Source organism: Trachinotus anak, unplaced genomic scaffold (assembly GCF_046630095.1).
Source record: "Trachinotus anak isolate AG129_WGS33_773 ecotype Australia unplaced genomic scaffold, CSIRO_AGI_Tana_v1 ptg000024l, whole genome shotgun sequence".
In the NCBI taxonomy this organism is placed as follows: Eukaryota; Metazoa; Chordata; class Actinopteri; order Carangiformes; family Carangidae; genus Trachinotus; species Trachinotus anak.
The window spans coordinates 16664804-16690131 of record NW_027273875.1 but is presented as its reverse complement, the minus strand read 5'-3'; the positions used below and the strand labels follow the sequence as shown (position 1 = coordinate 16690131).

At 40.1% G+C, this 25328-nt stretch overlaps 2 protein-coding genes across 18 annotated transcripts in view; both read left to right on the top strand.

The window, feature by feature from the left end:
* Positions 1-320: 320 nt before the first annotated feature.
* sytl2a (synaptotagmin-like 2a) lies at positions 321-17855 on the top strand. 10 transcript variants are annotated; one of them, XM_071461091.1, is made up of 19 exons: positions 321-367; positions 2536-2928; positions 3213-3367; positions 4885-5008; positions 6611-6680; positions 7879-7960; positions 8902-9492; positions 10139-12193; positions 12755-12856; positions 13014-13070; positions 13478-13566; positions 13705-13809; positions 15021-15193; positions 15400-15502; positions 15594-15755; positions 15842-15938; positions 16027-16132; positions 16241-16446; positions 17345-17855. In XM_071461091.1, exons 2-19 carry the CDS (start codon positions 2828-2830, stop codon positions 17491-17493), a joined length of 4527 nt encoding a protein of 1508 aa, XP_071317192.1. In that variant the 5' UTR covers positions 321-367; positions 2536-2827; the 3' UTR covers positions 17494-17855. The 10 variants fall into 10 exon arrangements, with proteins under 10 accessions (XP_071317192.1, XP_071317196.1, XP_071317191.1 ...); XM_071461095.1 differs by having other exon boundaries at positions 7876-7960; positions 10139-10492; XM_071461090.1 differs by having other exon boundaries at positions 7876-7960.
* Positions 17856-19758: 1903 nt separating this feature from the next.
* The window catches only part of dlg2 (discs, large homolog 2 (Drosophila)), a 165340-nt gene continuing 159770 nt past the window's right edge, over positions 19759-25328 (top strand). For 2 of the 8 annotated variants that reach the window (XM_071461141.1, XM_071461137.1), the window contains exons 1-2: positions 19788-21167; positions 22036-22167. In XM_071461141.1, coding sequence (XP_071317242.1) covers positions 21149-21167; positions 22036-22167 — 151 coding nt within the window. In that variant the 5' untranslated portion in view covers positions 19788-21148. Of the gene's footprint in view, positions 21168-22035; positions 22168-25328 lie in introns of all 8 variants that reach the window. The other 6 variants (XM_071461135.1, XM_071461138.1, XM_071461136.1 and 3 more) reach the window with 6 other exon arrangements.

Below are 25328 nucleotides of genomic sequence, written 5' to 3'. Positions count from 1 at the left end.
GTAAAATGCAGTTCACATATTCACAGCAGGCACTGCTTTCTCAAGCCTCTGGCTCAGCCCAAAACCCAATAAAGTAACACAAGCCTTCACAGAAAAAGTACAATTGCAGGTGTGTAGAACAGTGTGTTAAAATGTGTTAAAATGTCTGAATGGGACCGAAAGGTTGACTACATGTGTATTTAATTCCATAATACCAGGATTGTTTTCCAGTGTGACAGGCTGGTTTGAGTGAGTGTGAATGGGAGAGCAGAGCAGACAGGTCAGCCTGCTGCCCCCTGCTGCTGACTGTATGCGGCTCCTCCCTCCTGCAGCGGCTCAGGGTTCTGTTGTCGTTCAGTTGTTACTCAGCGAGGAGCAACAGCAGGAGGTGAGCTGACTGCTTTCTGACTTTACACTATGGATATGATAATACTTTTCTGAAGATCAGATGCCGCACTTTCCTCTGTAGGTTGTAATAATGTTGTTGTTATACTGTTAAGCTTGAGAACTGCAACATCAGGGGAGAATACTTGATGAAAATTACAGCAGAGGCAGAAACCATTATTTTCTGATCCAGATGAGCAATGATGTTTAAGGAGTAGCTGGAGGTTTTACGCTTCACTGTAGTCAGCTGGTGCCAGAGCAGACTGTAAATGTTACAATATACCCTATACTGACAGCTCAGTTACTAAACTTAAAACTGCCTCTATATGGTTGATGTGGTTGCTTAACAGCTGATTGTGAAAATTAAATCCATGTAATCCAGCCAGCTACACTGGACTGTTGGGACAGAAACATGATGTTTTGACTGACTGTAAGTGAACATGCAGACAGTCAGATTTGACATCATGTTAAATGAATATGATCTGGCCTGTAGCCCTCTCTGTGTGATACAACAACAACTCAAAAGCTAAAACTCTTTAAGTGATGTAATTTCTAAAAGTCTAAATATAACCAGATGCCTGAATGTCAGGCTTTCTCACCCAGACAGGGACTGTCGAAGACACATCTGCATTATTTTCAACATGTACTTAGATTAAGTTCATGCATTTTCATACCTTTAAACTGCACAGTGACACAATCTTCGACCACAGACCACAGAGCTGCTGAAGCTCCTGGACATGAACTGGCTCAGGTGGTCGAGTAGTTGATCACCATTCCAGCTTTGAATATTTGAAACCTACAGAGACAGACACAATGTTTGTTTTTAAGTTAGTTTGGTGTCATTAAAGGTCAAGATATCACTTTTACAGCTGATGTATTTTCAAATGAGAATTTGTTCAATCTTGAGGTCTTAAGGAATTGTGACAGTGATGAGGAAGTAGGTCAAGTCACAGGTATCTCAACAAGGAAATCAAACTAAAAACTAAGATTTAGCTCTTTTAAAGAAACTGGAGGTGCAGCATTCTTCTTTGTAAGGAAGTGAAGTGCTCTGTTTTTACTCCAGGCCTCTTACAGCTCAGTTTTAAAGCAGTCCTGTATTCAAGATTAAGAGACAATTACAACTTCCTTAAGATGGATCATGAATAAACAATGGGAGCCGACCGCAGTGCAACCACATCTCTTTCTAAAACAAAGTCATAATAACATCACTACAATATTCTGCAGAGCAACTGGATGACATCACTTCTTTCTTCAGTGAGAACATTTAGTAAAGCATGGTCACTTTAACACAACATGAACCTCAAACCACTTGAGTGATCCCCACAGTCCCGTTTGATGTGGGTGGACATGGACATAGTTAGAACTTGCAGGCATTCCTTGTAAAGATTTTATCTCATCTTAAAGGGAAAGCAAAACGCTCTGCAGGGATTTAAAAAAAAAAAGAAAAAAAAGACCTGAGGTTGTAATGTCAGTGAAAAGAAACATGTAAATCACTGTTTCACTGCTGGTGTGAGAACAGTTCCCACACTCAACACAGCTGATGTGTTTCCTCATTGTTGCTCCCTCCTCTGTGGCAGACACAGAAATGAAAGACAGAGGTAGGAGGAAGTGTTTTCAGTATTACATGTCAAGGCAAAGGAGCGTTCATGTTTTGTCAGGCTGTTGTGGCATGAAGATTGGGCATGTTGCTCTCTGCAGGATGCATCCATACACGTTTTTCATTGCGTACTCACCACATAGAGAGAATGACTCAAGAGATTTAGGTGATTTTTTTTTATCATCTAATAATGTTGACCTGAAAAACCTATGGCAGTGAGGCTTGTTAACCACCTCGGGATGTAACTAAGGATTATTTTCATCACTAATCAATCTGCTGATTATATTCTCAATAAATCTATAGAATATGAGAAAATAGTAAAAAATTTTGTTTAGTTTGTCTAAACATAAAATTTCTCAGACAACCAGCAAATATTCACAGAATTGGAGGCGGTGATCTTTTAGCATTCTTGCTTGATAATTAAAATTGCTGATTAATTTGCTGTTTATTGCTATTAATAGATCCATTAATCTGCTAATCATTTCCTCTGCTGAGGAACACTAAAAGCAAGATAGACTTTTTCTGTGAATATCAAACAATAGAATCCCCCAACAGTTTGTGCTGTTGTCTTTCAGGCTGAATCTGGTCAAGAAAGAGTCAAACATGGCTACAGAAATCAACACCAGCTGAAGCAAAACACATCCAAAACCAGCAATCAGGAGTGCATTGTCTCAAAAGGATGATATTCTACCATGGACAAAGCTCAGATCAGTTTGTGTAAACCACTGACGCTGACTTGACTTGGAAGAATTGACCCAGGCCTCTGGGAGCTTCAAGAGGAACCGCATGAGGAGGTGATCATGTTCAGCTTCTAACCACAAAGTCAAACAGTGGAGAGCATCAGCTGAGGACAGAGCAGCAGTCACCATGATTGACCTGAGTTTTCTGACAGAGGAGGAGCAGGAGACAATCCTGGCCGTGTTGAAAAGAGATGCTGAGCTGAAGAAGGCTGAGGAGCAGCGTGTGCAGTGAGTTGCCACATGTTTAACACCTCTGGATAGAGGCACTAACTAACCCCTCACTCTCTTTAATTCGACCTATGACAAATTGTGTCACATATGTAAAGGATATAAATGTCTGCCCTAAATCTTCTAGACATGTAGAAAGTAAATTTACCTTCTGCTTAGAAGTTCCAGCTTGCAGCAGAACAGACCCTTACACGTAAAGAGACACTTTTTGCAGGGTCGGAAAATGTTGTCTCTTTCTCTTACAACAAAAATCTTTTCTTATAACAAAACATTTCTGCAACCAGGGCCCTCCAGAGGAAGGTTAGTGACAGGAGCCAGCTGAGGTACCTAACTGGGGAATGGTTCTATGAGACCAAGCAGCTTCGCCATCAGGATCGCATCCATGGCTCCGACATCATCATGGCCTCCATGAGACACACACATAAACCACTGACTATACGTGAGTCTGCTGCAACATGCAGTGCTCCTCTCTTCTGTGCACACTGTAAAATGAGTATGACTACTCTGTGTGCAACGTGAGAGAAATCTTTCCCTCTGTGAACAGAAAAAAGGCATAAGCAGGCAAAATCTGAAACCATTTCTTTGTCATTATGAAACACATGTATGAACCTTTTAAATTACCTCTGACAGGACATAAATCAGCTGATACGTCAGCTGATCCGGGGCAGAGTTCCAACTCCAGCTATCTAATTCAGCCAGACATCAGTTGTCTCAACTTGTTGACCCCCAGTGTTTCCAACTGGTATTAATGTTGGCCTTTGTTTAGACCAGTGGTTCCCAACCTTTTCCAGCTCATGGCCCACTTGAAAAAACATTGGTGGCCCGTCTGACCCCATAATAAGATAGTATGTTGCTCAGCATACTTTTTATTTTAGTGATAACTATGGAACATTCAAGACTGAACTGAAAGCAGGGGGCACTTAATTTTCCTTTTTTGTTTTATGGGGAGAGATCATGTGTTAATTCACTGTCTGACACTTTCCTCTTAATTCTTAATTCTGTTGCTAATCACCTTTCCATCCTGATGCTCCAGTTCTTGCTATGGATGTAATCTTTTAGTGTGCAATCAGAATTAAATAGCAAACAAGTACATAATGTGGTCCAACAACATAGTAGTTCCTATCTTTGGCTTATCACAGTGAGATGCCTTAATACAAGAAAAAAAAGATCATTTAATTTTAACAAATTTCTAAATATTATTTATTTATTATTTATTATTATTGTGATTACATAATTTCACCAAAATTGTAAATGATTTCTCAGCCCACCAGTAGGCCATAGGTTGATTATCAAAGAGATAATGAATGATACAAGTTTGTTTCTGGCTGCTAGAGGTAGCATTAGCAACAAGGCTACCACTATCAGTCTAGCAGCTGTGCAAAGAAAAAAAACAACTACAAACCCTGATTTCAGGCTTATAGTCATAATCCTCAAGACAAACAGACTTTCAAGACGAAAAGGTCGGAGCAAAGAAAAGAGAGGGGTCACAAGGGCTTGTTAACTCATTACACATGAATGAATGCAGACTCAACATGGGTTCAGAACATAGACATACAATTTGAGAAAATAAGCACTATTGTAGATTTAACTAATTGCATGTATTTCCCCTGTTTGTATTGGTACGCAATAAAAACAGAGCAGTAAACTGGCCCCTATTTCCACCATACCTTGAAACTATAGGTCATTGATGTGAAGATTAAGTTGGGAATGTATGAGCCCTTGCTGGGGCAGAAACCTGTTTGAAATCTTTATGGTGGCTCTGTTTCAGTGAACAGCTGGAACAAACTGAAACAGAGAATTAATGATACATTTGTTAAATCAGTGTGTTTATGTGTGTGTGAAACATTTATGTTAGCTACCTGCAGATGTGTAATTGTGTGGTAATTAATATAAACAGTATGTGTTACAGTGATTGATTAACTTTCTCTAACAGTAGCTGTGTGTTGTGTGCTGCAGTGGAGCTCTCTCAGATCCTGCCTGAGAAGTCCAGTTTTGTCAGCAGTGAAAATAAGGAAGTGTTTGTCCCACCTGTTCTCTGTGGACTCCTTCAGGAACCTCACCTGCAGCTGAGCAATGAAAGGTGAGGACAGAGACCAAAGCAGAAAGCACCCATTCATCACATTTATTTTACATATGTTTTGAGAAATGAAATTTTAATTTTTCCCCCAAACCACAGCTTCTGCTGAGGTCAGGCTTTACTACATCTAAGGATTAACCAGCTGGTTGATGGATTCAAAATAATCTTATATTAACAGTGGATCAAATGACTAAATATACTGTATGTGAAAGGTTCTGCTTGTATGAACTCAGAACTTAAGAAAATTATTTTCTGACTCTTCTTTTAATCGTCTTCCAGCTTATTGTTGAGATTTTCTAGTCCATAACTTGTTTTGGTTCACTCTCACTGCTCTCCTCAGCATTATGTGCAGCAGCTGGCAGCTGTTGCACAATAACAGCAGACAGATACAGTTATTTGTCAGCTAAAGAGACAGATAAATTGCTCTGATTAAGACCAAACCAGACCTGTGTGAGCCAGACAGAGTCAAGCGTATAATAGGATGCTTGCATGCATCTGGAAAAAGACAGAATATTTTTCCATTATTTTGAAGGATTTCAAGGATTTTTTTTTTTCTTAGTGTCAACAAATCCCATGTAAAAAAATTAAAATAAAAACAAAAGCAGACATAAATCTACATAGTTTTATTTTGTTTGGGGCTATTTTCAAAAGTAGATTTATGCAGCTCCGATGAGTATTTCTGGATAGTGTGTGAGGGACTGGTGTTGTGGGTTATTGATGGATCTCCATGTCCCATGTATATTAGGCTTAGGATACACACACAATACTTCACTTACTTGGATGAGGTCATTGTTAGTTTGGCTCTGCACATGGGATACTGCACATCACAGACTTATCCTTTAAACTGAAGAGTGGAAGAACAGATTGATTGACAGTGTATAGTCTTCATATGGTGCTGTCATCCAATGTTCAAAAGCTAAAAACTCCCATTTGGTTCAAGTAAAACAAGTGCATACTTAAAGAAAAATCTCGCCCACAGCAGCTTTAAATAATCCTAGAGGTATATACTTTCAAAATTTCAAACCTCACAAACACTTATAAAACACTAACTCCACATAGTATAAACAAAACATATGATGTGTATTGTCTGTTTTCAGCAGCATCACATGCTGCAGTAGTAGATTATCTGGGTGTGACTGAAAGTAAGTGTTGTGCACACAGTAAACGGATAGTTAGTAATTGGCCCGTAGTTCTCAATAATCTTCTTATAAGGTCAAGTCTCACATGTTCATTTTTTCCACTGTGCCTCACTGACTGTCAGTCACTGTGAATATAATAAATTCTCTGCTCAGTCATTAGTTCTGAGGACTAACCTGCTAGTTCTAAAAAGTAACTTGAGTTATTTGTCCTGCAACATGTGAGATGATCATTTTAGTTGCAGATTTCACATCCACTTGCAGTGACAAGCTTTGTTAGGTTGATGTTATTATGTCACTGACCAAATGTCTGTTGTATAGCAGGAAGTGTAATGCACTTTGATGAGAACTCAGATTTCCAAATCAAATCTTAATTAATTATTTTGGAAAGATCTGGAAAGTTTGAAGTTGCACATTCTAAATTCTGACATTTTCAACACATAATGTTAACCTCTGTTCATTCTAATAGGTATCAGAACCAAAACCCTTATGAAACACCACAAGACACATCTACACCAGTGTTACAGTCACCCTCAAAGGTAGGATCCTGTGTGGAGCAACTTCTGTGTTCCAGGTGTTAGAGAGAATACCACAAAACTGAATAGAGTCCTATATTACCATATCACTACATCCTTTGACTGATTGAACTATATTAAAGAATATCAAAAAAATGTCAGTACACCTTTCATCAGTGAGATTTCATCAGTGAGATTCCTTCCTATTATTTTTTAATATTTTGTATGTCCACCTTTAACTTTAGTGATTCTTGTCAGCTGCTCTTTGCTGGAGGAGAGGAGACAAAGGCTTTCACTTCATTCTTCTTTAAAATGCTTGTGACTTTTTTCCGTGTGTTTGGGATCACTGTCATGTTAGAAAATTCCTCTCCTGCCAAGGCTCTTGAGACTGGGAACCATATTTCATTCAGTATTTCTCATAGTACTTTCTATAAATCTCTTCTCCCCTACAGCTTTTACACTCATGCAGCCTCATATCAGCACACTCCCTCCCCCATGTTTCACTGTCAGCACTGTGCAGTCACTGTGGAAGGCTCCACTGTGGTAGTCTCCATCTGATCCAAACAAATGTATTTAGATTTCTCCTGAGTCACAGCCACCACCCTAACTGTGAGCAATACATTTCTGTATGGACGCCATCCATGGACTTCATGTAATGTCCTTCTCACTATCAGTCAGCCTAGTCAGCAGCTCTCACCTGACTGTTTTTTAATACAAGGTTGCATTAACAGTGAATTATGCATGACATCATTTTTTGAGAATGACCGCTGTGCCATCTGTTATTGGTAGTATGGATCTTTCTACATCTCCTAACCACTGCTGGGTTTCAGCTGTTCAGTAGCCCTCTCTGGTACCCTCTCCCATCTTTATGAAGTCTAACTTACTCAGACAGTTCCTTACCATGTGGAGCTGCGATGCATTAGATGCAGCCCGGGACAAAACTGAGAAAGCTGTGGTGTCCTCGGGTTGCTCCATCTTGTTCATGTTCAACTTAAAATCACAGGTGTAATCAAATATTGTTGCATTGAGGTTGTATTTGTTAGTCTAACATTTTTGTTTTTATTTATATGTGAGATAAATACCCTACAGTTGCCCTTAAAAATGTAAAATTTTTGTAAGATGACACAGTTTTAACATTTAACATTTTAATGACACTGACCAGGGGTGTACTAAGTTTTTGTTGTAGACTGTTTGTACCAATCTGTTTCTTTTGTTGAAGCAGAGAAAAAATCCTTTCAACAGTGAGCTCAGGGACAGTCATTTATTGGATGGTGCAGTGGATCAAACCCAGAAACCAAATGAGGGTGAGTTTTTTATATCAGCATCAGCTTGTACTACTTTAAATATGCATTCTGAGTGGATTACTTTCTCTACTGTGATCTAATGAGATATCGTATGCTATGTTTTGAACTGAGCGGCTGCTTGATGGACAAGTCATGAAAGCTGTAACATTACAAATCAATGTAAGTCCAGTTCTAGCAATCTGTTTGACATGAAGGTGTGTGGGTCCCTACCGCTTCGGCTGCTTCAACCTTTGCTGTGAACAGCGTGTTGGCATGACCAGTGGTTGCATGGCAGTTGAAAGCATGTCCTGTCTTCTAATTTCTTACAATTTTATCTTTATCCATCTTGTTTGTGTTGCAATGTCAAAGAAGGCATTTTTTCTCAGTGATGCTGGGCAAAGTGACAGAAAAGGGACGACATGAGCCAGTGATCTGGGAACACAGATTTTCCCAGGGGTTGTAAAAGTGAAGGGAAGTCCAGATACATGAGGCTGCCAGACTAGCCAGGGGATTACACAGAAATACATTCCAAAGCCTTAATCTGTACTGCATGACTTGTAGCTGCTGGAAATATTTCACATGAGCTGTGAAAACAACGTTTCTGTTGGTGAAACTATATGATATGTCTCAGCAATATTTCACAGTTGTGGCTACTCCAGTTAGTTAGTTTTAAAGTCATTATATATAGGTGGGTGTTTTATTGTAGTGGTTCCATTAAAGGGAGGGAAGAAGAGAACAGTAAATAAAATGAAACCGTGTGAGTTTTGGAGGCAAAAGTAAATAATGTACGAAATTAAACTCCTTCAACATGAGTGTTTGATGGGTAACTAGTGAAGTTGCTGAATGACACCACTGATTAAACTTAATGTTTGGAAAAAACACACCTCCAATAACCTCTATGACATAAAGCACAGCCACTGTGTTGTTGACTAAAATAGTGTTCATTTACTTTGTTTTTTCAGAGCCTTTACCATCATCCGATAGCTCCATTTCTTATGCTAGTAACCTTAGGGAAGGCCCTAATAACCTAGTCGCCCAGAATGCATCTGTTTCCATGCCAATGCCCAAAAACAGAGCAGTCAGCACCAGTTCTCAGGACTGTTTTGTTGAGGTAGATGGACCAGGATGTAATCAGACTAACTCTGCTGCTCCGCGGGGCATCCTCAAGCACTTGTCCACTTCTAGCTCCACAGACTCTCTATTCTCTCACCTGGACCTGCAGAGTCCAGTTAGTCTGGATTCTCCCACTGAGCACTGGACAGACAGGAAGCAGGTGAGGTTCAGCACCATGGTCAGCCACAGTGGAGACGAGTGGCAGGATGGTAAGGAACTGGGAGAGCACAGTTTGCTGGACATTGACTCCACTGCCTCCTCTGCAATGGAAGATAACCGTCTGAATAACCGTGACTTTGAGAATGCTGGCAGGAGAACTTCTGGCACGCATAAACTCTTACTCAGTCAGAGTCGAGTGGATTCACAGGAAGGTGAACTCAGTTGCAGAAATGAGACAGACTTCAGAGAGCAAGAAGCTGGCCAACACCAGGTCCTTAGTGGTAAGACTTTTATTTAAAACCAATGAGTAATTGGTAAACAACTAAACCACCAATCAATAAGTCAAACTGTCAACCTGTAACTTCAATCTCTGCACATTCACAGGCATTTAGAAAACGGACAAGCGTACACAGAATATAATTTTCACATTCACCCTGCTTTTGCATGTTCTTTAGTGCAGTCTATTATTTGGCTTTACTGCAATTTTCTTTTGCATTATTGGTAATCTGTCACAAAATCATGTCTGCATGTTTTTTCATAAATTTCTCATTCCAGTTGTTGGACTTTTTCATTGGTTCATTATATTACTGTATGATGAGGTGTGGGGTTATGAGTTGGGTTTAAATACAGCCTTGGTCCACAATTGGAACTCATGGGTTAGTTTATATAAGTATTGTAATGCAGCTTCTAGTAGACTGATTAAGTGTCTGCTGAGTGCATAAAGGAAACATATTCTCAGGGCTACCATGTGTAAGGCTCCAGAATTACAAATGTTCAAATCTTTCACATAGTGGCCTTTAAAATGTTGTGCCCCACTTCATTTGACAGTAATACACCAACAAAAATCCTACACAGGTAACTTTAATATACTGTGTGCAGATCTACAATCTACATGAATGATCCAAGAGGTGGTTTCTGTCATTGCAGATGTCTCTGAGCACTGTCATTCGGAGCTCCTAAGTCCTGAAGTGTCCAGCCTTGTCTCTGCTGAGCAGGAGTCAGGTAAGCCTGTTCACCTGGAGACAGAGACTGAAGAGGACCGTGACTCTCAGGCTACTGCTACAGATGGGCCAACCAGACACAACACTCATCAACAAAATCTGCCTGAAAACAGCACTGACATTTCTATTGAGGCTACATCAGATTCCAAGCCATCAGCCAGTGGTAGCTCAAAGAGTTCATCTAATGCTGTGTTACCACAGCCAAGACAAAAAATGCATGGGATTTTTAGAAGAGAGAAAGAGAAGAGTGCTGAACTGCAGAGTCAACAGAAAGAACCAGGTAACACATACAATCTTTCCCTAGGTGCTACAGATATGACTGGGGACAAACATAAAGCTAAACCCTTTGAGATGACAGAGGTCAGAACATTACAACTTACAGCTCTACAGAACACTTCATTTAAAGAATCAGTGGCCACAGTAGATACCGACACTCAGGCGGATGCAACAGAAGGCAGCATTGCTCAGTTTCCAGAGGGACTATCCAATCTAAAAGCTTTCTGGGAGAGAGAAAACAGTGGTGCCAAAATAATATTTACCAGAGAAGAGGCAAGGCAGGTGGACATCTCCAAGACAGGAATTGAAGCTTCACGTGGCACTCAGACATATGTGAAGAGCATAAACAGTCTCTCAGCTCAAAATGAAATGACAGGTGAGGATACTGTTAACAGGTCCCAAGAAAAGATGTCATCCCCACAGAGTGAATGTAGGCTCTCTGTAAATTTGTCAAAGGAAGATGGCACCTATAGAGCTAATCCAGTCCTCATCTGTGAGGAAACAGATGACTCTTTAACAGGTTCAGTAACAGAGTCACAGATTTCTGAGTCACAGGAAAACATCATCACTCCAAAGCAGCAGGTGGGTGTTCCAGTTTCTCCTCCCAGACAGTTCAGTTCCAGTCCTAAAGAGGACAGGCCAGCCAAGATCAGTGAGCTTAAGCATTTCTGGGAGTCAGAGTATACAGGACCCAGGATAATCGCTGCAAGAGTTAAGGAAGCCTCAAGCAACTCAGTACCCAGTAACAAAGTGGTTTCCCCACAGTCTGATCTGAGAACATCCTTACATAACAGAGAGAAGTATGAGGGAGAGGCACAAACCTTTTCACACAAAACCAAGTCCAATGCCATCTTGAAATCATTGAAAGTGGAAAACAAAGGTTTTCTCAGTCAGAGTCCAGATGGGTCACAGCTGATGAGTCCTGGTAGAACTGCGGATGCACAGTCCCCATGTCACCAATACCAAGTCAAGGCTGATACAGAGTCTCAAGAAAGGCCCCTCAGTCCTCGTAAATCCCAAAGATCAAAAGATCAGGATGATGAAGTCAGGAGGAGTCCATCTAAGACCTGTCACCCAAGAGTCCTACCTAGAGAGCCCTCCAGTCCTGAGAGATCCAGGCTGGAGGGTTCCCCCTTGAAAACCTTTCCAATAGACATTGAACCTCAAAATAAGGCTGTTGAAGAGCAACAAGGGAAGCCAACACCAGTGCCAAGACAGAGGAAGAGTCCCTCACATGGAGCAAAGCAAACAGTGTTGACAGATACTAAACCTAGCACAGACATCACCTCAAGTCCTATACCTTTACATCCAGAGGACAGAGAGGCTTACTTTGGGAATTTAAATACACAACAAAGCAATTTAAGCTCCTCTAATTCACAACAATCCAAAAAAGCTTCAGAGAAGAAACTGGGGACCTTTACACGCCTTGCCAGGTCTGTTATCCCTCAGGATTTTCAGCACTACCTTGGGCCACAGGAGAAGGCCCATGCCCCTCCTTTTCACCAAGAGAAAGGTGTTGCTGAAGAGACTGATGTGGCACAGAGACCACAAAGTTCCCTCAGAGACCTCGTGGTAAATCAGAGTGACAGTCCCACTGAGGGGAAACCTCCTAGAATCAGTTCTTGGATTGTGCAAAAGAAAGATGGAAACTCCAGCCAAGATACAGCAACCAGGGCCAGGTCCCTGCCTCAGGCAAATCCAGGCAGTGAGCATTTGATTTTTCTATTCATTTATATTTCTTGAAGCTATTGATTGAGAAGTGGAAACCACAGTCATTTTTTTTTCAATCACATTAACATAACACATTAACATCACAGTGAGTCTAATTTGACTATGAGTTGATATACCTCAAATTTTTCAATTTCAAATTTCGTGTACATGTTTGTACAATTTGCTCTTTAACCATTTTAATCAGTAGGAAACTGCTTTGATTTCAGTTACATGTAGTTTTGCTTGTGATTAAAGAACCACTGATGCAGTAGATTTGTGGCTTGTAAGAAGCAGCTAATCGCACTGTAAAGATTAAAACTGGTGTTACCAACAACAGGAGTCCTGTTATTTTCCATGGTGATTGAATCTTTTTTATATCCAAAATTAGTTAATTAAGCATTATACTTGGATATAGTTCTATACTTAAATAAACCAGAACTTATTCAATTAGTTTTCTCTTCACAGAAATAGACCCATTGTAGTTTCAGATGGTTGCTAAGTAAATCATCTGTGTTAAGTCTATTTTCCAGAGCTGATAGTGTTTCGTCTGTGGCAGGTTATGATGATTGCTCTAGTCCTGTCATGTCAGCTCTGAAACGATTATCTTCAAGGAGCATATCTTCATCCAAAAGTGTGGAAAACCTTACCTCACAAACAAGTAACACAACTTTTTCTTTATGGCTATAAAGCTTACATATATTGTCAGTGCATTATTTCTACAAAATAAAACAAAAGTCTCAATCATCTTATGTGATATTATTGTGTACGGTCGTGTTATATAAATAATACTGTCTCATGGCTTTATTTCCTCTTAGGAGAAGAGAGGACTGAAAATAACTCAAGAGAGCAAATGAACTTAAGTGTGGATGACGGTAAACATATAGTCCTCTCTTTATATGAACATTTACAGTATCAGTACATACACAGGCTGGGCAATGATTTAAAGGAGTGATTTGTAAGTTTTGCTATTGCTACATTAGCATTAACAGTTCTTTACTCACCAGTCTAGAATAAAGGCCCAACTTTATGATAGTGATTAACTGTTCCCTCCAGTCTGCCCTGAAGATGTAGCACTGCTCAGTGGGCAGATTATAACCTCTTGTATTATGACAACAACAATGACTGAAGCTCCAGTCAGTCACCTCCCAGCGGCAGAGAAAACTTACAAGTAATCCCTTTAAACTTAAATCCCTTGAGATCAGCATCCTTTTGAAATCCAATATTCATCATTTTACTGTCTGATCATTGTAAGAGATTCAAAGTCATATCTGTCTTCCAGTTTCTTCACTTCCACCATCAGCCTCTAGTCTCTCCAAGTCGAAGCAGGTAAAGAGCAGCGTGTCGGTGCCTGTTATTCAGCAGGACGAGGTAAATCACTAACTCAACATAACACCAGTGTTTGATATCTAGTATTCAACAATTACTCTGCAGTTAGTGAACTGATTAAGAACTAAATGACTAAACGGTTTTCTCTCATGCTTTTCTGGTTTTCTCTCCCCTTATCAGACAGACAGTGACAGCACCTTTGAGACTAACTTGGGCTGGAGAAGAAACACAGGCAGCTCCACATCTAACATAAGTCTCTCCTCAGGAATGGCCTCCATGTTGTCTGTATGTCCACATGCAGTTCACTAGATAGTACAAGGTTCTGATAAAAATACACAGCGCATGTGGCTTGTGAGTCACATCTGCTGAAAGCTGAATGTTCGCCTCAAGATCAGTTTTAACCTCATCACTCATTCATTTTTTAAACATAACCCTTAAGAGGTTTTAAATGTGTCATGTAGCAGTTTTTGATTAGATTACAACAGTTTTCGAAGATCAATATGATACTAGAGACCATGTTGTTACGTCACACCAGCTGCATTGCCTATTAGCATGTTGACTTTCAAACCCGTAAGTTCTCAGTCATCATTACTACATTATTACCAGACTTCACATTCATCTTTGAACTAAAGCTAAAGCAGTGACTAAATCAGACACCTCCCAAAGGACTCAAAACCGCCTCTGTGGTATTTCCTGCCACAGCAGGCATCAACACACACACACACACACACACACACACACACACACACACACACACACACACACACAGACACACACACATACACACGCACATACACATACACATACACAGACAGACACTCAAGGTGAAAATAATACCAGCCACACTGTTGAGGCTTGTAGATATTTAAAGGGCGAGGGTTGTGATATTCTATTTTTCATTCTAATTGTCAACAAATGAAAAGACCCAAACCAGCAAGAAAACTTCATTTGTCAACACTTTCTGACTTCTTAAAAAAAAAAATTTTAGTTTCATGTAGGTTTTTTTTAAGGCTCAGTAATTTCCTAAAATAGCTTGGCAGTGTAGTTTTTGGCAGAGGTTTGAGTTTACGCATTCTCTATTTTTTGGCATTTTATGCCTTAATTAGATAGGTATAGTGAGAGAGACAGTAAATTTGGGGAGAGAGAGAGGGGATGACATGCAGGAAACGGCCACGGGTCAGCTTCAAACCCCAGGCCGCTGCGGTATGGGCTCTACCAGGTGAGCCACCAAAGCACCCCCGAGTTTACTCATTGTTGGTTTTGGTTTTCTCATTTGATGTGTTGATCACAAGAAATACAAAGAATATCAGACTTACCCTTTAATTAAAAAGATTAAAAGTAAAAAACCTTTCATGAGTGATCGTCCCAGTCACTAACTTAGTAGAATGAAGTGGGAGCATATAGAGGTGTGGTGACTTGTTGATATTGTCACTGTTGTTGTAAAATAACCAGAGAGGTTGGTGTCTTCTCTCTTGGGCCATGTGATGAACGAGCAGGTAGGCAGCGGCAGCATCAGCAGCCTTCACCCTGCAGAATTTGGTGACATCGAAGTCCAGGGAAACATCCAATTTGCTGTGAACTACATCCAGAAGCTCAGAGAATTTCACATCTTTGTGGTGCACTGCAGGGAGCTGGCCGTGGCTGACGCCAAGAAGAACCGCTCTGACCCGTAAGTCCACCGTATGAGGTAGAAGGTATGTTTTATTATCCAGTTAAATGTATGACCTAAAGACTTGAAAAAAGGGCCAGGCAGGTCAGAAAAGGTAATGAAACATATATCACATTTGTCATTAACCTCTCTCTGTCATTTGGAGCATAGTTCTCTCTATATGTTTAAGTTTATAATGGGAAAGTGACTCCACTATCTTTTTACAGCTATGTGAAATGTTATCTTCTCCCTGACAAGACAAAGTTGGGAAAGAGGAAAACCGCAGTAAAAAAGAAAACTTTAAACCCCACCTACAATGAAATCCTCCGGGTAAGACATCCATGTTTGGTCTTTTACACATTCCTCTTGACATCTAATCCATATTAAACAAAATCTTTGTTCCCTTCTTCTCCCTTCATAGTTTAAAGTTGTAATGGAGGTGTTGAAAACTCAGAATTTGAACATCTCCGTGTGGCACAATGACACCTTTGGGCGGAACATCTTCCTGGGTGAAGTGGACCTGGATTTGTCAGAGTGGGACTTCAGCAACACACAGATCAATGAATACACATTAAAAGCCAGGGTAAAGGTTTAATTTCTGAAGGTAGTCTGTGAGTATTGTAGAAGGGGTTTTATCTTACATTCACTCACCTCAGCTCAATTCTTCAGGTGTCAGCGCAAACCTCAGCTCTGTATTCCTCGCATCTGATGGACGGCAGAGGACTGATGAGACTTGCCCTGAGATTTCTGCCACAGACATCCCACAGTGAGCTGAGGATTCCTCACTATCTGTCAATCACTTCCTGTCATTTTAATTACTATTATCACTTATTGTGTTCTGACTACATCCACAGGTAAGACAGCATCTAGGATGGAGACTGGTGAAGTGCAGATTTGGGTGAAAGACTGTAAGAATCTCCCTTCAGTCAGAGGAGTGATTATTGACCCGTTTGTGAAATGGTAGGACATGCTGCAAACTGTCATGTCACTGCCTATGGAAACCCAAAGTGTTCAAAATTAACTGATGAAATTAATACATCTAAATTTCCTCCTTTTCTTCTGCTACAGCACTGTACTCCCTGACACAAGCAGGAAAAGCCGTCAGAAGACACGGGTGGTGAAGAGGACAGCCAACCCGATGTTCAACCACACCATGGTATACGATGGTTTCCGAACAGAGGACCTCAGAGAGGCCTGCGTGGAGATCACAGTGTGGGATCACGACCGACTGAGCAGCCACTATATTGGAGGCCTGAGGCTTGGACTAGGTACAGGTGAGGGTCCACTCCACTGTTTTCTGCAGTCTGGATGCTTTTAATAAACAAGTTCCTACCTGGAATTCCACCTGGGATCCAGATGAAATCAGATCAGTTCAGATCTTTACTCTCCCTCAAGAGAAGATTATCTTTGCAGCACAAAAACATTAACACAATAAAACCACAATAAGACAACTAATGACATTAGAAGTGTTGGTACTTTATATGAAGTATACGTGCAAAAAAAGGTTCATGTGATAAAAAACAAAGAAACATTAAGAAAAGGGATAATGTAAAGTGCGGTGTAAAGAGGCAGTTGATGGTGTATTATTGCATGTAGGATAAATCAAAGGTTGATCATGTTACATCTGATATCTATAAACCTTTGACCAGAGGGAAGGATTTAGCTTTGGGGCTGATTTATCTGACTTAAAGCTGCTCTTCACCAGTGAATCCTTTTATTTCAATTCCCAAACCAACAAATCTGTGAGGAGAAGAGACCAGAGGACATAGGAAACATTTAAATATAGAAAATACAGTCTATAGTTTTTCTCAATGTTTACATCAAAACTTAATTTATTCTCAGATGTCCACAGTTTCCATTCCCATCCTTTAGCAATACTCTGACTGAAGTCAGTAACCAGCAGTCATCAGGTCTAGAGCTGTGGATGGATATGCTACCCTAGAAATGAACAAACTGAACATATTATCACATTTACGCTATTGTTTACACTTCTCATCTGGAAATGGTATGGGATATCTATTCATGTCCCTTTTTTTTCTATCTAACATTTTAGTACCAGGTGTAAATGGATTCTTTGTTTCTTGCTCACATACAGCAACATCAGTCATTCTAACATGAGTGTCCATGATTAGCTTCACATTGAGAAAATCATTTCTGTGCCTTTCTGTGCAGGAAAGAGCTACGGGATGGATGTGGTTTGGATGGATTCAACAACAGATGAGGCAAATTTATGGCAGCAGATGTTAGAGTCTGTCGGTGAATGGGTGGAGGATGTTTTACCTCTGAGAATGTTGATGATGGCAAAAAGCATGTCAAAGTGAGACTGATAAAATGTCTTGATAAATGTTGCATGGATGTACATACACTTTGAGTGGAAGCAGCAGCCTTAATGAACAACATGTATGTATCTGTGCAACTGATAATCATTGTATGATATATTAATGCACAGGATACTTTAGTTTGTATTGTCAAATCCACATGTTAAATTTGTCATCTCAAAATTATTATTTATAAAAATGATACAGAATGGGTCGGGGGATACAGTCTAAATTATAATTATATAATTGTTTTGATCTGAAAATTTGATCTGAGCACTTATGATTATAATCCTGTTGTTCTACAATCTGATTCCTGCATCAAGCACATCTATTCTCAATAAACAGAATATTAATGTGACTTGTTATTCGGTGGTAAAATAATGGTTTCATTTGAGATGTTCCTTCATATTAAGAGTCAGCACTTGGAAATATAATACAGTTGAGTTATTGACACCAGATGTTTGTTGCCAGCACAAACATTAATCTCAGAAACAGCAATGATCGTATAAGATTTTTTGTGGTTTTCACAGAATGTGTGTATTGCAGCTACATTATCAGATCAGAACCTCATTACAACAAACTGGCAATTTTAATTGTTTAAGCCAACAGTACCCACTGTTTTTACAGCCATCGTCCTCCATTACAAGCCTGGACATGTTCATCTGTGATTCTCTTTGGCAGTACCTGCAAATTATGAGCATTATTCATCAAGAAGCAACAGTGACACATAACTTCTAAGAAAGAATGGGCCAGGAAGCACAAAAAAAGCAGAGTCAAAGGGTAGCTCAGAATGACAGTGCATATGTTTATACATTGTTTTTATTATTTATTCTAATTTGTATTTATCTTTGTGTTGTTATATTCACTCTCCTCAAGTTAGAGTCCTCTCGAGCAGCAGCTGCAGTAATATTAGATGCACCATCTTTCTTGTTATTTGTGAGCCACAAATAACAGAGAGAAATATTCCCAAACCCTACAGCCAGTTATAACCACACAGGGCTGACACTTAGCACAAAACATTGTTCCATCTCTTTATTCAATACTGAGTCTCAGTAAAATATGAAACTCCTACCTCAATAAACCCATAGATTACATGATTACCTAACCCTAACTACACTTATATATATTTTATGTAGAGTATGTGTATTTGAGATTTTAACCCTTAAATAACACAACAACAACAACAACAACAACAACCACAACAGCAATAATAATAATAATAATAATAATAATGATGATGATAATAATAATAATAATAATAATATTTGTTGTTATTATTGTCGTTATTGTTGTTGTTATTAATATTATTATTATTGTTATTATTGTTGTTGTTATTATTATATTACAGTCCCCAATTATGTAAGTCAAAATAAACTGGAATTTTGATATTTCCTTGTACATTCAATGCAGCAATATTTCACCTCTCACCTTTGCTCGGGTCGAAAGCTTTCTCATTGGTTGATCCGCCCTGATCCGACAAGAAATCCCGTTGTACGATTGGTTTTCGTGTCCTATCAATCGAGACGGGAGCCAGCTAACCAGCTTCCAGCCTCTGCGTTGCTAAGGTAAGTTAAACAGCTGCGTCAAGTTCACCGCATTTGGCTCTGAAGTCAGGCTACTGTGCCATCAAAATAAAAGTTTGAAGCTTGCTTCTCTGGGAAAATAAATTAATTTGATGTGCTGTTGGTAATCCTTCAGTAAAACTACCACTTGATGAAAAATAACATAGAAAGATTATCTCATATTTCTCTTGCATGAAATGGTGTTGCCTTGGACGCAAGTAATGATGTGATGTTTGCTTCATCAGAGTTGTCTTACACTACACCTGCCACCTCTATATTTAGCCTTTCAGGTAGAGGTAATATAAATCTGTGTTTCTTTGGCACTAGTGAGACGTGCGAATGAGGCTTGTCTGGAACATTATATTTCCACTAAAATCATATTCAGGAGCCACACTTTGACTTTTTTCTTATTTGTGAAGACTTCTTTATGTTATAATTTATGGTGTAAAATATGTGTGGCTGTTACTCTATGTTTTACATCCTCCAAATAATGATATGGTTCTCTTAGATTTCAAAAGCCATAAAAGAACCACAATGGCCTGTGGGTATGATTTTTTTTGGGCTTAAAAATCTTGTTCTTATTGCACTGCTAATTCAAACACTTTAATTGTTTAACTCACTCTATGTCTTTCATAACATAATACTCTAGCAATACTAGCATATAACTATAGAGCTGTAATTCTGTTTGAGAGCTATAAATAATACGTTGTCTAGGAGTGGGCATTATTTTGAAAGCTATAAACGGAAGTCCCTTTGCTCATTATCGCGAGTTTGTTCCTGGCGCTTAAAAGTGTTGGTGATGCTGTCAGTTCATATGGCTAACGCTACGGTACAGTACCTGGTTAAACAATAAAGAGATGTGGCAGCTCAAGGACAGCGCTGTGTTTTATCAGGAGAAATTTCCTCCGCATGCACAGTCACCATTTTACGGAATATGAGAATACATGGAGTCGTTTGAGAGCCATGCGTTTTCTCCCACAGTTGGCAGGCAGGTATTTTCCCACAGCCAGGCGTCGCACTGGGAAAGCATCATTTCATTTGGCACCGCCGCTGGCTGGTGATTTAGCATGGGTGCTAGCTAACTAGTGGGCAACATGCATGTTTGTATTTGTGTGTAGAAGCAAAATTGTTATTATCAGGCAGCATCAAAAGGCCTTTGTTTTAATTTCATGAAATGTCTTTACCCGCTTCATGCGGGACACACACACGTCCCTCCATAAGTCTCAACTTCCAGACATCAACTCTGAAGTGACTGGTACATGTTAGCTGACGTCTCCCCAGTCGATGTAAAATGAAAACGCAGCGACAAGTGATGTTTCTGTATAAAGTCCACATTCATGCGGCGTCAGGCGTAACGTTGTAGTAGACTGTATGTCCTGCGTCTGGGTTTCTAGGCAATCCAAAGAAACTTTACGTGTAGACCGTGAGGCAAGACAAACGATGTGGACCAGCTCTTCAGACAGAGGACCGACCCAAGACTGTCACACCAAACTGGCTGTTTGTCACTGAGAGCGAAGCAGGGAGTGTTAACTCACGCCGGCTCTCAGACCCGACAGCTCCTCACCAGGGGACGCTGGACACTCCTCATCTGTGAGGACTTCCAGGCTCGGTGTCCATCCGTCTGTCTCCGGCTGTGCGTGTAAGCGGTCTGTCTGCGAGAGGCTGTGTGGACCTGCGTTGAATCAGCCATGACAAGGCACTTCTGTGGTCTGCCATCTCTTCAGCCAGTGGAGGTTTTTTTGAAATGGACCCGGGCTGAAGTAATGCACAACCTCAGGCGCAGTATGTGTTAAGAGCCCATAAGTTACTGCACATACAGACATGACTACAGGGGACCTCGTCTGAGACTCTTGTGGATTACTGTTGGTACTGAGACCGAGACATCTGGGATCACATAACGTGATTGTTTTTTTTCCCTCACTTTACTGGCCACAGACCCCCTGGATACACCCCCCAGGGGTCCCCTGATAGTCCCTAGACTCCACTTTGAGACCCACTGGTCAAAGCTCCCTCCCACAAAGACAGAACTTTTTGACCATGCACTGAAGTCTGAGCTGGAAGCCTTAGCGAGGGTCAAACACTACACTGAGTCAGCAATGCCTATCAGAAAAAAAGGTAAGTTACTGAATGTGCCACAGGTAATAAGAATCTAGCTCCTCTGGCTTTAATCAGACCCTGTAAATACTGAACGTGAAAGACCTGGATGCTGTCGCATCACCACATTGATTGACATTAGAGTAACTGTCTAACTCAAGCTTGGTTGTCCAACCTTTTGGGTTCTAGTAGTCTGAGAATACACTGCAAAAAGTATATGGCCAGAACTCTCAACAAACAGTTGTGTTGTAATGGCAACAGTTTGTATTTGGACCTTTCCTGTTTCAACCTGCTCTATGCACAAAGCCAGCTCCATAAAGAAATTGCTTTCCCATTTAGTGTGGAAGAACTTGTCTAGCCTGCACAGAGCCCTGACCTCAACTCTTCCGACACCCGTGGGATGAACTTGAACCACAGTTGCATCCCAGACCTTACTCCCAACATCATTTTTGAACCTTACTGATGCGCTCTTGGCTGAATGGGAGAAAATCCCTGCAGCCACATTCCAAAATCCATTGGAAAACATCCTCATCTATCACAAATAGCTGGAATGCATAGTTGTCCACATACTTTTGGCCATATATTGTTTATCATCCCCTTTCCCTCTGTGATAAACTGTGAGCAGGGTCTGTTGTCTTTACAGTATGGTGTGAGTACAGCTGTAGAGGAAGGTAAACCCACGTAAACCCAGGTTACTGGTGTCCATAGACTTGTATCTATCGTTTTAGAGCTGATGTACTTTTTTGTGTCCTAAATTTATTATCATATACACACAATATTGTCACATCATACTGAATATTGTCAGATTGATATATGAAGAATGTATATAGTATTATATGAACAAAGCAAAGGAACTCCCCAGCCACTCTTATCTGCCCCTCCTCTGCAGACACAGCTCGAGCCTTGGGGCTTTTGGAGGAGTACTGCACTAAACTGAGGAAGCCGGAAGAGCAGCAGCTCAAAACTGCCATTCAGAGAGTGATGGGGATTTTTAAAAGCAACCTGTTTGAAGCTCTTCTTGGTAAGTCAGCAGAACACAACCAATTCATCAAGCAGCTGGTGTTTTCTGTCAACTTCATATTGTTGTGGTTTTCAGAAGAACAGTGTAAGAATTTTTAATGTTCTAAAGGTTTTGTGACTGACTGGCTGACTTCTAGTTCGACAAACATTTCAGAATATTGGTATGGTGTGTGAAAGTAAATCTTCGATTATTAGTTTAATTCAAATGAAAACCTGTCTTAAACAATGAGCAGGTAGCAGTTTAAAATGTCAGTGACTATACAATGAAAAGTTTAATGGCAGCTGCAGAGGATCACACCATGATTGCAGTCTGTTCGATGCATCCACAGTTTGATCAGTCCAGTCTTCAACATCTGCACACAACCAACGTCAGGGCTGCAGGAGGAGGTGCTGAGGGAAAGTCACTGTATTTAATGATTATTGTTATATAATCATGACAGACTAAATAGAGCAATAAAACATTAAGTTTGCTGAACATGTGTTCAAGCCATGCTGAACCTGTTAATGAGTTAACTGTCACAGTCTAAACTGTGGTTGAGACTTCAGTCTGCAGTTTAGTTCATACTTCCCTGATAAAACATAATTACACCTAATTACATTAAACAATGCCCAAATAAGGTTGAAGTTATTATATGTAACTTTTCCACATTAAATGTCTAAAAACAACTAGACCTATGTTATATATTTTTTGAGTTGTATACTGACATTGTCATTATTTCATTAATATTATTAGGGCTTCACAGTTAATCCAAATATAATCGAAATTGCAAAATAGCCAAGTGCAATATCCAAATCACAGGAGCTGCATTTAATTTTTTTTTCGATGAAGGTAAAATGTTTCACAACATTGTTGTGCATTGTTCAATTTAGTTCAATTTTATTTGTATAGCGCCAAATCATAATATACATTATCTCAAGGCACTTAACAGTTAAGGTCAAGACCTTACTTTGTTATAGAGAAAAACCCAACTGTTCCCACAAAGAGCAAGCGCTTGGCGACAGGGGGGAGGGAAAACTCCCTTTTAACAGGAAGAAACCTCCAACAGAACCGGGCTCGGGGTGGGCGGCCGTCTGCCCGTCGACCGGTTGGGTTTAGGAGGAGAAAAAAAAGGGGGGGTGGGGGGAGGAGAGAGGAGAAAAGTGAGAGAGAGAGACCAGGAACAGCTGTGTAGGTAATGGTGTTATCAATAATAATAAAAAAACAGATAACAGTTAGCACCATAAGTGTTGTGTTGCTACAGCAATGCCCTGGCCTACAAATTATATTCTACAGATATAAGGGAACAGACTTGTTTGGTACAAGCCCCAACTAAAATCACATCATCATTTTTAGAAATTGCAAAAACTATAATTCCAACTGAAATCATGACTCATGTCACAGTATCTGCCAAAATAATTGCAATTAGATTTATTTGCATATCATGCAGCCCTAGTTTCCATCAACTCTCAAACCAGAGAAGTCTGATTTTAATCATGTTAACAGTCCCTTTCATTTGGTCTTCTGTCAATGATGTCATATCCTCTATACGCATTCAGCAGTGTTGTGTCTGTCTGCCAGAAGCTCAAAGTGGACTTTTATCCATGTTTAGGCCACATTTTAAGATACAGTTTTTACACCTTGCTCATTTTCAACTATATATTTCAACTGGATGAAGGATTTTAGTCATTGGACATCTGGATCTTAAGTTCTCAGAGATTCAGTGTTTCTATTGGTTTTAATCCCTTGGTCTGTTTGCTATGGAGAGGAGGAGACCTCTGTGGATAATTCGGCTCAAGGTGAAAACCTCCCAAATGTCTGGTTCATAAATTTGCAGAGACACAATGGAAACAAAGGTTTGCAGCAGCATCAGCTCCCCAACCTTCCTTGACGTCTTGTAAACTAGAACCACATTAATGCCACTGAATGGTCAGTGATTCCTCTTTGGTTATTTTGATTCACAGACACCTAAAAAAAAGTTCTAAAAATGCCCCTATATGTGTTTGTGATGGAAATGCACAAAGCTTTTAGAATACATCAACATCTGACACTTTGCAGAGTGTACTATACATTTTGATAATGAATGTACACATATCTCTGAGTATGTAAAGTTAGTTAATCCCTGAAAAATTTTCCTCCTTGGATCTGTTTTTACAATCAAACAATAATGAATAAATCAGGTGTGTGTGTGAGGGTTATAATAATCTTTTCATTTTATCTGGTTATGTTTGGATTGAAGTTAGCTACCATGGCCTTAAATGCGTCCACTCCATCTGTGGATTTTTCATCAAATATCCACCTTTCAGGGCTCTATTTCAACAGTCCTAAGCAAAGGTCTGTGCATGGTGCAAGTGCATTTAGGGCGTGTCCATATATTCTGTTGCTAATTTAATAGCAGAAAAAACAGCTGCTGTATCATGCAGTAAACCAACCAGAGTGCCATCTAGCCCTCCCTTTAAAAGCCAGGCGCACTTTGGTGGATCACTTTTATAATGGTGCAGCATTCCACGCACGGTTAAAGCCAGAATTATTTGTGGTGAGTTGATTAAATGTTGTGACCGACCAGTGAGCCCAGTCCTGGCACACACACACTACACGCTCTGTTCACCCTGTGATGGAGGGCTGAGTGAATCAATGCCCTGCACACAGCTCTACAAAGCTGTAACAGCGCAAATCACTAGGGATAGGATGATATACGATTTTATCGCACGTCGCGATAAAAACACTCAAAATAAGTTGATCGTGATGAATTTCCATCATCCGGATAAACGTGAATGGGGACAATCATTAATATTCGCACGAGTGACTTGAAAATGCTGTCTAGTTGCCTACAGCTATATGTTGATTTATTTTGAATTGCCACAAAGGGGGGGCTGCATCTTTCCAGTCATTTCTAAATGCACCTGTTCCTATGGCTGAAGGTTTGGCTTATCCATTGTACCCCCCACAAAAAAGTTAAGTCGGACGTGTGGAAATACTTTGGATTCCACAACAAAAACCAACAGAGTAATTAAATGCCTATCTACCTCGCGGTATAACACCTCCAATTTGAACGCTCATCTCCAAGATCCAGCTTTGTTTGCCGAACTACAGGTAAAACTAACTAACGTCACTGTTGGTTACAGTTAGTTAACGTAGTTATATATATATAATATCCCTCTCACCCCTCCTGGGGTGGTATGTCT